Source organism: Rhagoletis zephyria, unplaced genomic scaffold (assembly GCF_001687245.7).
Source record: "Rhagoletis zephyria isolate East Lansing unplaced genomic scaffold, Rhagoletis_zephyria_1.1 Rzeph_scaffold_00363, whole genome shotgun sequence".
NCBI classification, from domain to species: domain Eukaryota; kingdom Metazoa; phylum Arthropoda; class Insecta; order Diptera; family Tephritidae; genus Rhagoletis; species Rhagoletis zephyria.
Genome location: NW_016157447.1, coordinates 41,749 through 55,082, shown reverse-complemented (window position 1 = coordinate 55,082; position 13,334 = coordinate 41,749). Strand labels below are relative to the sequence as shown.

The 13,334-nt window shown below is 39.2% G+C and overlaps 1 protein-coding gene across 1 annotated transcript; it reads left to right on the top strand.

The window, feature by feature from the left end:
* Window positions 1-3,558: 3,558 nt before the first annotated feature.
* Window positions 3,559-6,723, top strand: LOC108359235 (uncharacterized). The gene has a single exon (XM_017610989.1). The coding sequence runs from the start codon at window positions 3,559-3,561 to the stop codon at window positions 6,721-6,723; it is 3,165 nt and encodes a 1,054-aa protein (XP_017466478.1).
* The last annotated feature ends 6,611 nt before the right edge of the window (window positions 6,724-13,334 follow it).

Below are 13,334 nucleotides of genomic sequence, written 5' to 3'. Positions count from 1 at the left end.
TACACACACATGTGTATAACTCCCGCCAAAAAACGAATTATATTCTCTTATATATAAAATCAAATTATGTACTTACCAATATTTATATATTAATACTGCAATTAATAACCAAAATTAATAATATTATACAAATAAAGCAACGCGGATAATTAACAAAACGCACAACAAATTCACTTGCACTTGTAAGACCACGTAGACTCTTTTATCGTATGTGCTTTGTGCAAAAACAATATTGATCAGCTGTAGAAAAATCGTTCACAATCGATAACAGAGTGTGAAGTAAATAACTAGATTAAAAAATTAAATTATCTATTTATTTATGAAATAAGCAGAATAATTGAAATATATTTATATATGTATGTAAAATGAAATTAAATATATAAAAATACAAAAATATTTGAAATAAATAAAAATTGTATCAAGTACTTGAAAGTAATTGTAAGTAATTGGAAAAAGTACTTCAACTACTTTTTCAACTACTTTCAACTCCTTTCAATTACTTTTGGGAATTGATGGTAATTCCAAGTACTATTCAATTACAAGTACTTGTACTCGAGTTGTAATTGCATTTCAGCTGAAAAACGATTACTAATTCATTACAAATACTTTATGAAGTAATTGTATTGAGTAGGAATTGTACTCGAAATTTAACAGGTCTGGTTGAAAATCACAAAATACGAGATTAACATACATACACTAACACAAACACATTTCATTTACATTTAACTTACTCACTCTCACCTAACACGATATAAGACACAGCCTTACTAGGTATAACATGATTGTAATTAGTCTTAAGAGTTTAGTTCACTATTAAACGCCATTATAACCGCATCTTTGGTACTTTATTCCGATCCGGGCTCTTAATTTTACACATGGTGCCGAAACCCGGGAGCGGGCAATTAGTTTAAAATAGTGAATTTCAGTAAACTCAGTGAGCTCTAGGAAAAACAACGACGATATTCTTTAAAACAATAAATTTACATAAAACACGAGCAACCGTGGTAACGAATATTGAAGTGCCATTGTAAGGTGAAAAATGGAATCGGTCCATCGGGCTACTTGTCGTGGTCAGCTAACAAAGCTTATTAATCAAGCTACTGAGTACTTGGAAAACACAGACTTTTCCAAATTAAGTGAAAAACAAACCTTGCTTGAAAACGTGGGGACTCTCTTGCACAGGTTAAGGAATGCGCATGAAAATTTAAAAAAGGCGGACGTAGCCGTGAGAAAAATAATAAAACAGGAGGATATGGAAAAGGAATGCGAGTCAGTGCTAGACTATGACGACAAGGCGATCACAATTATTGCAAAGTTGCAATCGCGCGAAAAGAGTTTAGCAGGCCGACTTGAGCATACTATGAATACGTCCACCAATGGCGCTGGTGAGCAATCGTCTCATGGAGTTGAGCTCAAATCTCTTGAGCTGAAGAAATTCGACGGAAGCTTCGAAAAATGGTTGCCCTTCTGGGAGCAATTCAAGCCAACAGTGCATGATAACCCATTCATCAGCAGCAAAGTTTAACTTTTTGACCGAAGCATTGGTTGACAGGGCTTCATCAACGATTCAAGGATTCACTCCCACAGAGGAATGTTACTCTGAAGCCATAGCACTGCTATAAGATGAGTACGGAAATACCGAAAAGATAATCGAGAAATACGAACAAAAGCTTCTTAATTTAGAGCCAGTACAAACTACCAGCGACGTGCAGGGCTTACGATCATTATACAATCAGGTGATGTCAACTACTCGAACATTGTCCGCGTTGAAGGTCACCCCAGCTCAATACACGATCACCGTAAAATCCGTTATTCTTTAATGCTTACCTAAACAAATGAGAATACAATTTTTTCGATTGCCTGAAACAAAGACAACAGCGATTTCGACTTTAAATAGCACCTTTGCGAGACATAGAAGACGACCAACTTAAAGCAATTCTCCAATATATGAAAAGAGAAATGGAAGCCATAGAGAAAGCACAGTTATCAGAAGTTCCGAAAAAAGCGAGATTAACACTACCAACAGAACCAAGCAAGGAACAGCTACCGGCTTAGTTTCCATAACAGCGAGCGAGAAATGCATATTTTGTAATAAAGACAATCATAACGCACAGAATTGTAGAAGCACAATTAGCCTTTCCGACAAGAAGAAGGTATTGCAAAAGGAGGGACGATGTTTTCGTTGTACGAAGAAAAACCACACATCAAAATTTTGCAAAGCACATTGGGTTAAATGTAAAAACTGCGCAGGTAGACACCTAACGACGATGTGTGAACGACGTGAGAAGGGGCCTGAGGGGGAGCAGAGGAATCATTATCCAAACGCAGCAGAAGGTATTGAAAAAGAGATGAGCGACAACAGCAAAAAAGCGGCTGCATTAAGCACACCAGCGAGCGAAGGTCATTCGGAGTACTTACTGCAAACAGCGAAAGCCATCATAAGTAGCGAGAGTAATACAAAAAGGGTGTTATCAAGAATAGTGATGGACAACGGCAGTCAACGTACATTTGTGCATGAAAAGGTAGCAAAAATGCTGAAATTAAAACCGTGTGGAGTTGAAGAAACAACAATTACCGGCTTTGGCGACAAAAATAAAAACAGATTACCCACTAAATATGAGTGCGTTCAGATCCTATTGCAAAGCCAATATAATGACAAAACAATTTCAATACGGGCGATCGTAGTATCGAATATTTGCGCGGATTTAGCGTCAGTGGCAAACGAAATAACCGAAATTAAAACCAAAAACTGTAAACAAATAAAATACGAGTTAGCTGACGCTAATAAAAGCAGTGAACAATTATTACATGGTATTAATTTATTAATCGGACAAGATTATTATTGGAGGTTCAACACTCCAGAAACAAAACAAATTAGCAGCAACTTATTCGCGGTAAAAACATTTTTTGGGTGGACATTACAAGGCGAAATTGATCGCGGTAAAACGGACAAATAGCGCTGGTATTGAATGAAAATAAACAAACGACAAAAGGTGTACAAAATGAACCAGAAGGAAATCAAGACAGTGAATTAATAATACAAAATAATAAATTTTTAGAACAAAGTGAGCATTATGAAGCTAATAAAACTATAGAATTTGACATCAAGCAATTTTGGAATCTTGAATCAATCGGTATCGTAAATATTAATAGTTGTGTGGCAACCACCAAAAAACAGCTGACAGCTGCTTGCTGAATTAGTGCTGAATTTAATAGAAAATGGACAGCGGCAGATTCTTCTTTGCGGAAGTTTCTCTCGCTCTCTGGATTTTTGACTGCGACACGAGGCGGACGTCTTGGGTTATACAAACTAGCTAGCACACATATAATATATTCCGATTAAATATTATAGTTGCAATTTGTAAGTAATAAAGAAAAATAAATAGTAAATTACCATCTCATCTTACTTGTACGCTACAGTTGCATAGAAACTTCAGTGGCGCTAGCTCGGAAGCGGACGGTCGATATTCTGTTAAACTACCGTGGAAGCTTAAGAGCGAAGATCTACGGGATAATTACAAAATAACTGTGTGTCGATTACAGACCTTGACAACGAGCATGCTAAAAGATCAATCAAAAATTTTAGAATACGACAAAGAGGTTAAGAGCCTCATTGACAACGGAATTGCTGAAATTGTGCCCAATATCGAGTCTCCTAGGCCGATTTATTACATGCCGCATAAACCTGTTTATAAAGAAAATAAAAGCACAACGAAAGTGAGAATCGTTTTCGATGCGTCTTCGAGCGAATCCGGCCATACTTCGCTGAATGATCACCTTAGCGAAGGTTCTAATCTCATTGCCGACTTATTCACAATGCTACTACGTTTTAGGGCAAATCGTATCGCTGTGGTGGGCGATATAGAGAAAGCATTCCTTCAGATTTTACTGGATGAAGCTGACAGAGATACCCATCGTTTTTTATGGTACAAGTCATGTCCAAGCGCAGATCAACATAAGCCAGATCTGGCAATCTATCGTATGACTAGGGTTACATTTGGCATAACATCCAGCCCTTTCCTATTAGCTAGCACTAAACGTAATCATTTGGATGAAAGTTTAAAAAGTAATAGCGTGCTGTGTGAAAAACTCAAAGCGTCGTTTTACGTAGACGATCTTATATTCAGCGAACCAACCAAAGAAGCAGCAATGCATGTTGCTAAACAAGCTCAAACCGTGATGGAAGCTGCGAAATTTAACTTAAGGAAATGGAACTCTAACGACGTGGACGTAAGGCGAGAGCTTTCTACAGAGGAAGTAGGCATAGCAGAGCAAAAAATTCTTGGGTTGACATGGTCCACAGTAAACGACAAAATTTCCGTAGATGTAAAATCTTGTAATGATTATATCCAAACACTACGAGCTACAAAACGTAACGTTTTAAAAGCAATGGCCAAAATTTACGACCCGTTGGGGCTATTGGGCCCATTCACGGTTAGAATAAAAATTCTACTGCAAGAAGTTTGGCGTCAAAAGAAAGAATGGGATGTCATAATGGATGGCGAAACTCAGAGTGCATTTTCACAGTGGCAAGAAGAGCTTGCATTACTAGAAACTTTCTGTGTTGATCGATGTTTGTCAGCAGGCAGTGAATCGATATTGGAATTGCACATCTTTTCTGATGCGAGCCCGAAGGCGTATGGAGCAGTGGCTTATTGTCGACAAATAATGCCAACCGGACGAATTCTCACTAATATTGTGTGCTCAAAAAATCGAGTAAGCCCAATTTCCGAAAATAATAAGGAAGTAGAATTAACGTTACCTAAATTGGAGTTAACAGCAGCTTTGATGGCAGCAAGATTGAAAGAAACCCTTGTAAAAAGCTTGTGCGTTAAAATATCCGCAGTTTATTTGTGGACGGATTCAAGTATTGCATTAAACTGGATAAATGGCTGTGGGCGAAAACCTAAACCGTATATAAAGGCAAGAGTAGCAGAAATTAACCAAATGTCGAACATATATGATTGGCATCATTGTTCCGGCAAGCTTAATCCAGCGGATTTGCTAACCAGAGGTATAAAGGCGAAAAATCTGCTTGAGTCCAATATTTGGAAGTTCGGGCCAAGCTGGCTTCGAGAAAATGAAGAAAACTGGCCAGCGAAGCTTGAAATTCATAGATCATCAGTTTTGAATACTGCCAATCACATCGAGCGAAATAAGCTAGTAATTGCACCAATTACTACCATTGAAAATTATAGCAGTCTAAAAAAGCTTTTAAGAGTAACTGCATACGCATTTCGTTTTGTAAAACGTTCTAAGAGAAAGTCGACAAACCAACAGTTAGGCAATCGAAAGTGTATACAATATTGTGAAGTCGATGAAATAACGTTTGAAGAACTACAAAAAGCCGAGATGTACTGGATCGAACACACGCAGCGAAATTTTTACAGCAAGGAGTACGAAATATTATCGAACGGACAACAAGTTAATCACTCATCAAAAATATCGTCGTTAAACCCCTATCTGACAGATGGTATACTGCGGTTAAATAGTCGTTTTCCTAAATATGAGCAAAGCGTTTCAAAACGAGATCCAATAATTTTGCCGAAGAGGTCTCATTTAAGTGTGCTGCTGATATTAGAAGTTCATCAATCAACTTTTCATGGTGGTGTAAACGCCGTTCTAGCACAGCTTCGAAATCGTTTTTGGGTCATTCAGGCGAGGCAAGCAATTAAGACAATCCTGCGCAAGTGTGTGATTTGTCAGCGTCTCCATGGCAAAAGTGCTTCTGAGCCATGGACAGTACTACCAACCAAGCGAATAATGACTACGAGGCCTTTCGAGACAACCGGAGTGGATTTCGCTGGGCCGTTGTATGTTAACGGCAACAATGACCAAGGACACAAGGTGTACATTATGCTGTTTACATGTGCAGCTGTACGAGCTGTACATCTTGAGTTAGTGCCAGATATGACGACAAAAAGCTGCCTGGAGGCGATCAGGAGGTTTACGTCGAGAAGAGGTGTACCATCTACGATCATCTCAGATAATGCAAAGACTTTTAAGCGTGCAGACTATGAGCTTAGAAAGCTTGAAGATTTGCTTAAAAATCATGAAGTGCGGCGTTTGGCGGCACATAAAGGCGTCAAATGGCAATATATACCTGAGAGAGCAGCTTGGTGGGGCGGCTTCTGGGAGCGCCTCGTAAGGAGCGTCAAATGTCCACTTAAGGCTGCTATTGGCAAAGCCAAACTTTCAGCGAACGAATTAGCTACATTGTTGACGGAAATCGAGAGCGTAATCAACTCAAGGACGTTAACCTACATTACAAATGATCACAACGATCTGGAGCCACTGACTCCAGCTCACTTTTTGAACAATTTTAATTCTCTTTTATACTCCACAGAGTTACCAGTAACACAAGCGTCGCTGACGCAGTCTTGGTATTTGCAGCAATCATTGCTTAAACGTTACTTAAAGCGGTGGCGCAAGGATTATCTTAACCAGCTTCGCTCCATACACCATTGCAAGAACGGGCCAAGTCGCAGTATTAATGAAGATGATATAGTATTCGTGTATGATGAGCTCAAATCAAGACTTTTGTGGAAAATTGGTATCGTCAAAGCTACATACATGGGCAGAGACGGTCGCATAAGAGCATGTGATGTGGAACTGGAAAATAAGCAAATTTTAAGGCGGTCTGTGCAGCATTTGTATCCGCTCGAGATTGCAACAACATTTCCCGGGGCCCAGGATGTAGAAAATCACAAAATACGAGATTAACATACATACACTAACACAAACACATTTCATTTACTCACTCTCACCTAACACGATATAAGACACAGCCTTACTAGGTATAACCTAATTGCAATTAGTCTTAAGAGTTTAGTTCACTATTAAACGCCACTATAACCGCATATTTGGTACTTTATTCCGATCCGGGCTCTTAATTTTACACACAACCACGCCCAATGAAATAATTCAGAAAGCCTCAGATGAGATCCCCTTTTTTCGATGACGACCACGGCAAACGTATAAAGGACTATGATTTGAGGGTATGCACCTGGAATATCCGGAAACCTAATGGGGAAGGTGCTTCTGCCCGGCTGGTTGATGTCCTTGGGAAGACAAAGGCTGACATCACCGCCATCCAAGAAATGCGATGGAGAGGACAAGGCAAGGTAAGCGTGAAGCCTTGCGACGTCTACTACAGTTGTCATGTAAATGAGCGCAAATTCGGAGTTGGATTTGTGGTGGAAGAGGAACTCCATCGCCGAGTACTGTCGTTCACCCCGGTGGACGAGCGTCTAGCCACAATCCGCATCAAAGTGAGATTTTTCAACATCTCGCTCATCTGCGCCCATTCCACGATGGAAGAGAAGGATGAGGCATCCAAAGATCTATGAGCGCTGGGAGCGTACATGTGAGCGCTTCCCCCGACACGATGTCAAAATCGTGCTCGGCGTTATTAATGCCAAGGGGGGCAAGGAAGGTATCTTTGGTGCCACAGTCGGAAAATTCAGCCTCCACGACGAAATGTCCGATAACGGACTGAGGCCAAATCGACCATGTTAAAGAAAACCATGGAAAGCTTAACGCCGAAAAGCTGCAATCACAACACATGCCCAATTTCTTCGCCACTCAACTCGCACATCTGCTCTCTGGGAGCATTCTTCAACAATCCGAAATACGCGAGCAGTGGAACCACATTTCACGATCATTAAGTACCGCCGCCGAAGAAGTAGTTGGGTTTCAGCGAGCCTGCAAGAACAACTGGTGCAATGAGGAATGTCAAGAAGCCGCAGAGAAAAAAGTCGCCGCCTATAGGGCCACGCTGCGATCGAGTGCACCGCAAGCCATGTGCGACCGACAGGAAGAACACCCGAAAATTTTACCAGAGGGTTAGGCGAATACGGAAGGTTTCAAGACCAGGGCGAACTCCTGTAAGAACAACGATGGCGACCTAGTGGCCGATATCCAGAATGTACCTAAATTTCGGAGGGAACACTTTTCCGTCCTACTGAATGGTAGCAGCGCTTAAAGTAGTGGAGAAAACGAACCCGAGCCCCAGTCGATGATGATGGAGTCGTTGTCCTATCGCCTGATTATGACGAGGTACGAATAGCGAGTACGCGGCTGAAATACAAAACAAAGCTGCTGGAGCTGACGGCCTGCCAGCCGAGCTATTCAAGTACGGCGGCGAGGAGCTGATGAGGTGCATGCATCAGCTCTTAGGCAGAATATGGTCAGATGAACGCATGCCCGACGACTGTAATTTAAGTGTGCTCTGCACAATCCACAAGAAACGCGACCCCGCCATTCGCACCAGATTTAGATTTAGATTTAGCTACCACATACTTTTTTTGGCCACATAAAATTAAAATTGCCCCTAGCCCCTTTTTTAGCCCTTTGGAGAATTTATTCATACTTGGCATGAAAAAGTCATATATGCTCAATTTGATCTGATTTTTTTTTCATTTATATAAGAGATGAATTTTTCACCTAAGAAAGACTGATATATGTATTGTATTGTATGTTCCTTACGTTTTTATACATACATACTGTAAAAAATGTAGGGCTGTTAACTTATCTATTAACGATTTAACTATAGTTTAAAATAGATAAGTTTATGGCCCTTAATATGCTTAATTTGTTAAATGCCCATTAAGTCGATTGGCCGTGTATGTTCTTGTGGTGTGATTGTACCAGCTGCTGGTGCGAGTTCAGAAACTATTTGAAAATTTTTCGATTGTACCAGCATGCTGGTGTCGTGAGTGGTGAAATTAGCTCAATTTTCTAAGTAAAAAGTATTGTGGCGCAAATTTCTTGCACTATATGAGTCAAAGCCGTGTTTGTGGAAGATCAAGTTTACGATAATGCATGTGGCACCCTGCAATATTCTTTTCTCAAATGTCATGTAACCTTGTAATTTAACGTACTATGTTTAAGTTACTTAATCCTTTTTGACACATTAGTTCACTTGCTTTTTACCAGCCAACGAGAATTGACGCGCTTAACTTGTATTAAAAGCTCATAAATAAATAAGAACATTTAAACTATTAATAAACAACTCCGTTTATTAATTCGTCGCTATATCGACCTGGAAATAATATTGGTAAGCAAAGGATTAACTCCAATGCCTATCCAGCAAAAATACCAAGAAATTTTATTTCGATGTGTGAACAGCCACAAAGATCTTTCTGCCACTTTTCGGAAATCAGTTTCAGAAATAGAAGTTGCAAGGTGTGACTGCAACTGCAAGCGCGAAAATCGATTTCGGAAATATATTTCAACTTGCTCGTGCTGCACTAGCAATTTTTATTTCTTCTGCAAGTGCTGTCAAACCTAATCGAGTGTTGCCGTGTGGCACTGATAGTGAATTTGTGTAAAATGATAAAAAATATTGTTGAATTAAATATCAAAAATGTTTGGAATATATTATTTTGCTTAATATACTTAATCGTTAAATTATTGTTCACACGGCAAATATGTTAATTATAACCTATATTTTGTTTTCGTTCTCGCTTTTATAAGAGAAATAGCAAACAAACGACAACCCCAACAGCCAAAAAGCGATTTCATAAATTTTTTCTGCAATTCGCCTTTCGGAAATAAAAACCTCTTTCGAAAGACACTTACCATGCAAGGTGTGACTGCTTATGCAACTGATTTCTCAATTTGACAGCCTTTCCGAAATTTATTGCATCGAAATATATTGCCACGTCTGACACGCTCTGTACTAACACTTGATGGCGCCAGCAAGCTGGAGTCGTGTATTTCCCCTTTTATACAAAAAGGTTTTTGGTTGAATAAAATATTAGCTTTCAGCTTATCTTAGTTCATTGTTTTTCTATACCATTACATATTGAAAATATTTGCGTGTATACTTACATATGTATATGTAAGTAAACAATTTTAGCTACCATTTTTAGCCACAAAGACTTTTTTTAGCTCTTTTTTAGCCCTTTTTTTAAAAGAATTTGGCTACCACTAAAAATGATTCGCGGCAACACTGCTTCTAAGCATAGGTTATAAGGTCTTATCGTGTGTATTGTGCGAAAGACGNTTATTTCTTCTGCAAGTGCTGTCAAACCTAATCGAGTGTTGCCGTGTGGCACTGATAGTGAATTTGTGTAAAATGATAAAAAATATTGTTGAATTAAATATCAAAAATGTTTGGAATATATTATTTTGCTTAATATACTTAATCGTTAAATTATTGTTCACACGGCAAATATGTTAATTATAACCTATATTTTGTTTTCGTTCTCGCTTTTATAAGAGAAATAGCAAACAAACGACAACCCCAACAGCCAAAAAGCGATTTCATAAATTTTTTCTGCAATTCGCCTTTCGGAAATAAAAACCTCTTTCGAAAGACACTTACCATGCAAGGTGTGACTGCTTATGCAACTGATTTCTCAATTTGACAGCCTTTCCGAAATTTATTGCATCGAAATATATTGCCACGTCTGACACGCTCTGTACTAACACTTGATGGCGCCAGCAAGCTGGAGTCGTGTATTTCCCCTTTTATACAAAAAGGTTTTTGGTTGAATAAAATATTAGCTTTCAGCTTATCTTAGTTCATTGTTTTTCTATACCATTACATATTGAAAATATTTGCGTGTATACTTACATATGTATATGTAAGTAAACAATTTTAGCTACCATTTTTAGCCACAAAGACTTTTTTTAGCTCTTTTTTAGCCCTTTTTTTAAAAGAATTTGGCTACCACTAAAAATGATTCGCGGCAACACTGCTTCTAAGCATAGGTTATAAGGTCTTATCGTGTGTATTGTGCGAAAGACGGAAGCCCACTGTCAACGAACTGATTGGACCTTATCAGTGTGGCTTTAGGTCTGGAAAATCCAGCATAGATCAGGTATTCACGACCCGCGAGAATAGGATCGACCGTAGGAATAGCGAAGGACCTCTCCGAGCCGTTTGATGCCAAACGAGGTTTCAGGCACAGGGACTCCCTTTCGTGTGATTTCTTTAATCTAATATTGGAGGAGATAATAAGAGCCGCAGAGCTGAACCGCTCAGGCACAACACTTTGCAAGAGCGTACAATTTCTGGCGTATGCCGACGACATCGATATTATCGGTAAAAACAAGGGCTATGTCTGTTATGCCTTCTCGGGATTGGATAGGGAAGCAAAGCGAATGGGCCTGATTGTGAACGAGGACAAACCGAAGTATCTCCTGTCATCACACAAACATTCAGAGCATACGCGTCTTGGCACATACCTCACTGTTGACAGTTACGAGTTTGAAAAAGTAGACGACTTCGTTTATCTTGGAACCAGCATTAACACCAATAATAATGTCAGCCTTGAAATCAAATGGAGAATCACTCTTGCGAACAAGTGCTACTTTGGACTGAGTAGGCAATTGAGAAGTAAAGTCCTCTCTCGTCGTACAAAAATCGCACTGTATAAGTCACTCATCATGCCTGTGCTGGTGTATGGCGCGAAGGCATGGACAATGACAACATCTGATGGAGCGGCTCGTGGAGATTTCGAGAGAAAGATTCTGCGAAAGATTTACGGACCTTTACGCGTTGGCGATGGCGAATACCGCGGACGATTTAAGGATGAGCTGTATGAGCTTTACAACGATATGGACATAGTGCATCGGCTCCGCTGGCTTGGCCTCGTGATTCGAATGGACAAAAATGCTTTTGCTGTGAAAGTATTCAACGCGGGCAACAATGCTGGTAACAGAGGAAGAGCAAGTCCTCCTCTGCTTTGGAAAGACCAGGTGGAGAAGGAATTGGTTTAACTTCGCATTTCCAATTGGCGTCAGTTACCAGAGAAGAGAAATGACTGGCGTTTTGTCTTGGACTCTGCCAAATTCGCTTAGGCGGTTACTGCGCCAATAAAGAAGAAGAAGAAAAGAACCCTGTAGGGAAACGAACTAGTGCGGAACTGGTTCAGTTCTAGTGCGTTTGGAACCATGACTAATACGCGTTAATTCTCTTTTGCATGCTAGCGACTGGCGAATTTAACATTGCGATGTCCTAGGAAGTGTCAATTGTCCCCCGTTGCATCCCTTCAACTCTAGTTGCGAACCAGTTCTAAATTCGACAGATAAGATCTAGATCTAGTTGTTTAAACGCATTTATTAAAAATTTATAAACCACATTAGTAGTAGTTGTAGTATTAAACTTAAGTAGTAAGTAAAACACAAAAGTGCGTTCTGCTTAAAAGTAAAAATATTAGTTCACTTTGCTTACTTGTCTAATTTTAAGCATATTGATTTTTAAGTAAATTCAGTTCTTTTTAAGCTTATATGTATATGAAGTACTTCGAAAGTTTTTGTCGTACTTAACTTAAATAAGATATACAGTCAGTCAATAAAGTTTAGGTACAGTGAAGTTTTTACGATACCGGCAACTATTTTTTAAATATTTTATTTTTCCCTAATTTTTTATTAAAAAATATGGTTAATTCTACACCAAAAACCCCAAAAATCAGAGTTGCAAACCTTATGCAAAATTAAAGAAAACTCTGCGAATTTCCATCCAAGTATTGCAATTTACACTCTTTAGAAAAAAGTTAAGTACCCAGTTATTAGCCCATTCAATTTTAGTATAACAAAGTGCAAGTTTGAGGTAGCTAGGACTTACCATTGATATTTAGCAAATTTTTTTTTTTGTTGTTTGGTAAGTCCTAGCTTCCTCACACTTGCACTTCTGATTTGCTTGACCTTGGTTTGACGGTCCAAACAGGAATCTTTATTTACGGTTGATGGATAGCTCGTTTCCAATGGATGGTGGCAAGAAAGTGGCTGACTTACGTGTAATGATTTTGTATTACCGGCTTATGGTGACTCAATTGCTGTCAAATGAATAAGTCCCGATTTGATGCTCACAACTTCTTTATTCTACGCAACAACATGGCTGAGGATTTGCCGGAGGGAATGTGACGGCACCTTTTGTCTCTATTAATTTCCACTGAGGGGTGAGTATCGACTCCCCGAATGCCGCCAGCTTTTAATACCAGCTTTTATTAATTAATTATCTGCCTAATAGACTGAATAATATTTTAGATCTTGTCTTTGTTGACGAGAACCTAAGTTTCAATTTAGATGAGTGTGAATTTCCACTCTGTAGCCCGGACATGCACCATGTTCCTCTCTCAATAACTCTAGAAGTGCTAAATTTTAGCCCAGTTTCTCTCAATGAACCGCGCACTTATGACTTTGGAGGAGTTAACTTTGAAGACTTGAATGCTAGGCTTTTGGATGTAAACTGGGAAAGTCTCTTCAACTCGAAATCAGTCTCTGAATGTTTTGATATTTTTCTTATTAACGTTTTAGAAGTAGTTTGCAACATCGTACCTGTACGCCCCGCCCGTATACACAAACTCCCCTGGTATACAAGA

Excerpts from the sequence above, each read along its gene's own strand:
- LOC108359235 (XM_017610989.1), top strand. The coding sequence starts at position 3,559 with ATGCTAAAAGATCAATCAAAAATTTTAGAATACGACAAAGAGGTTAAG.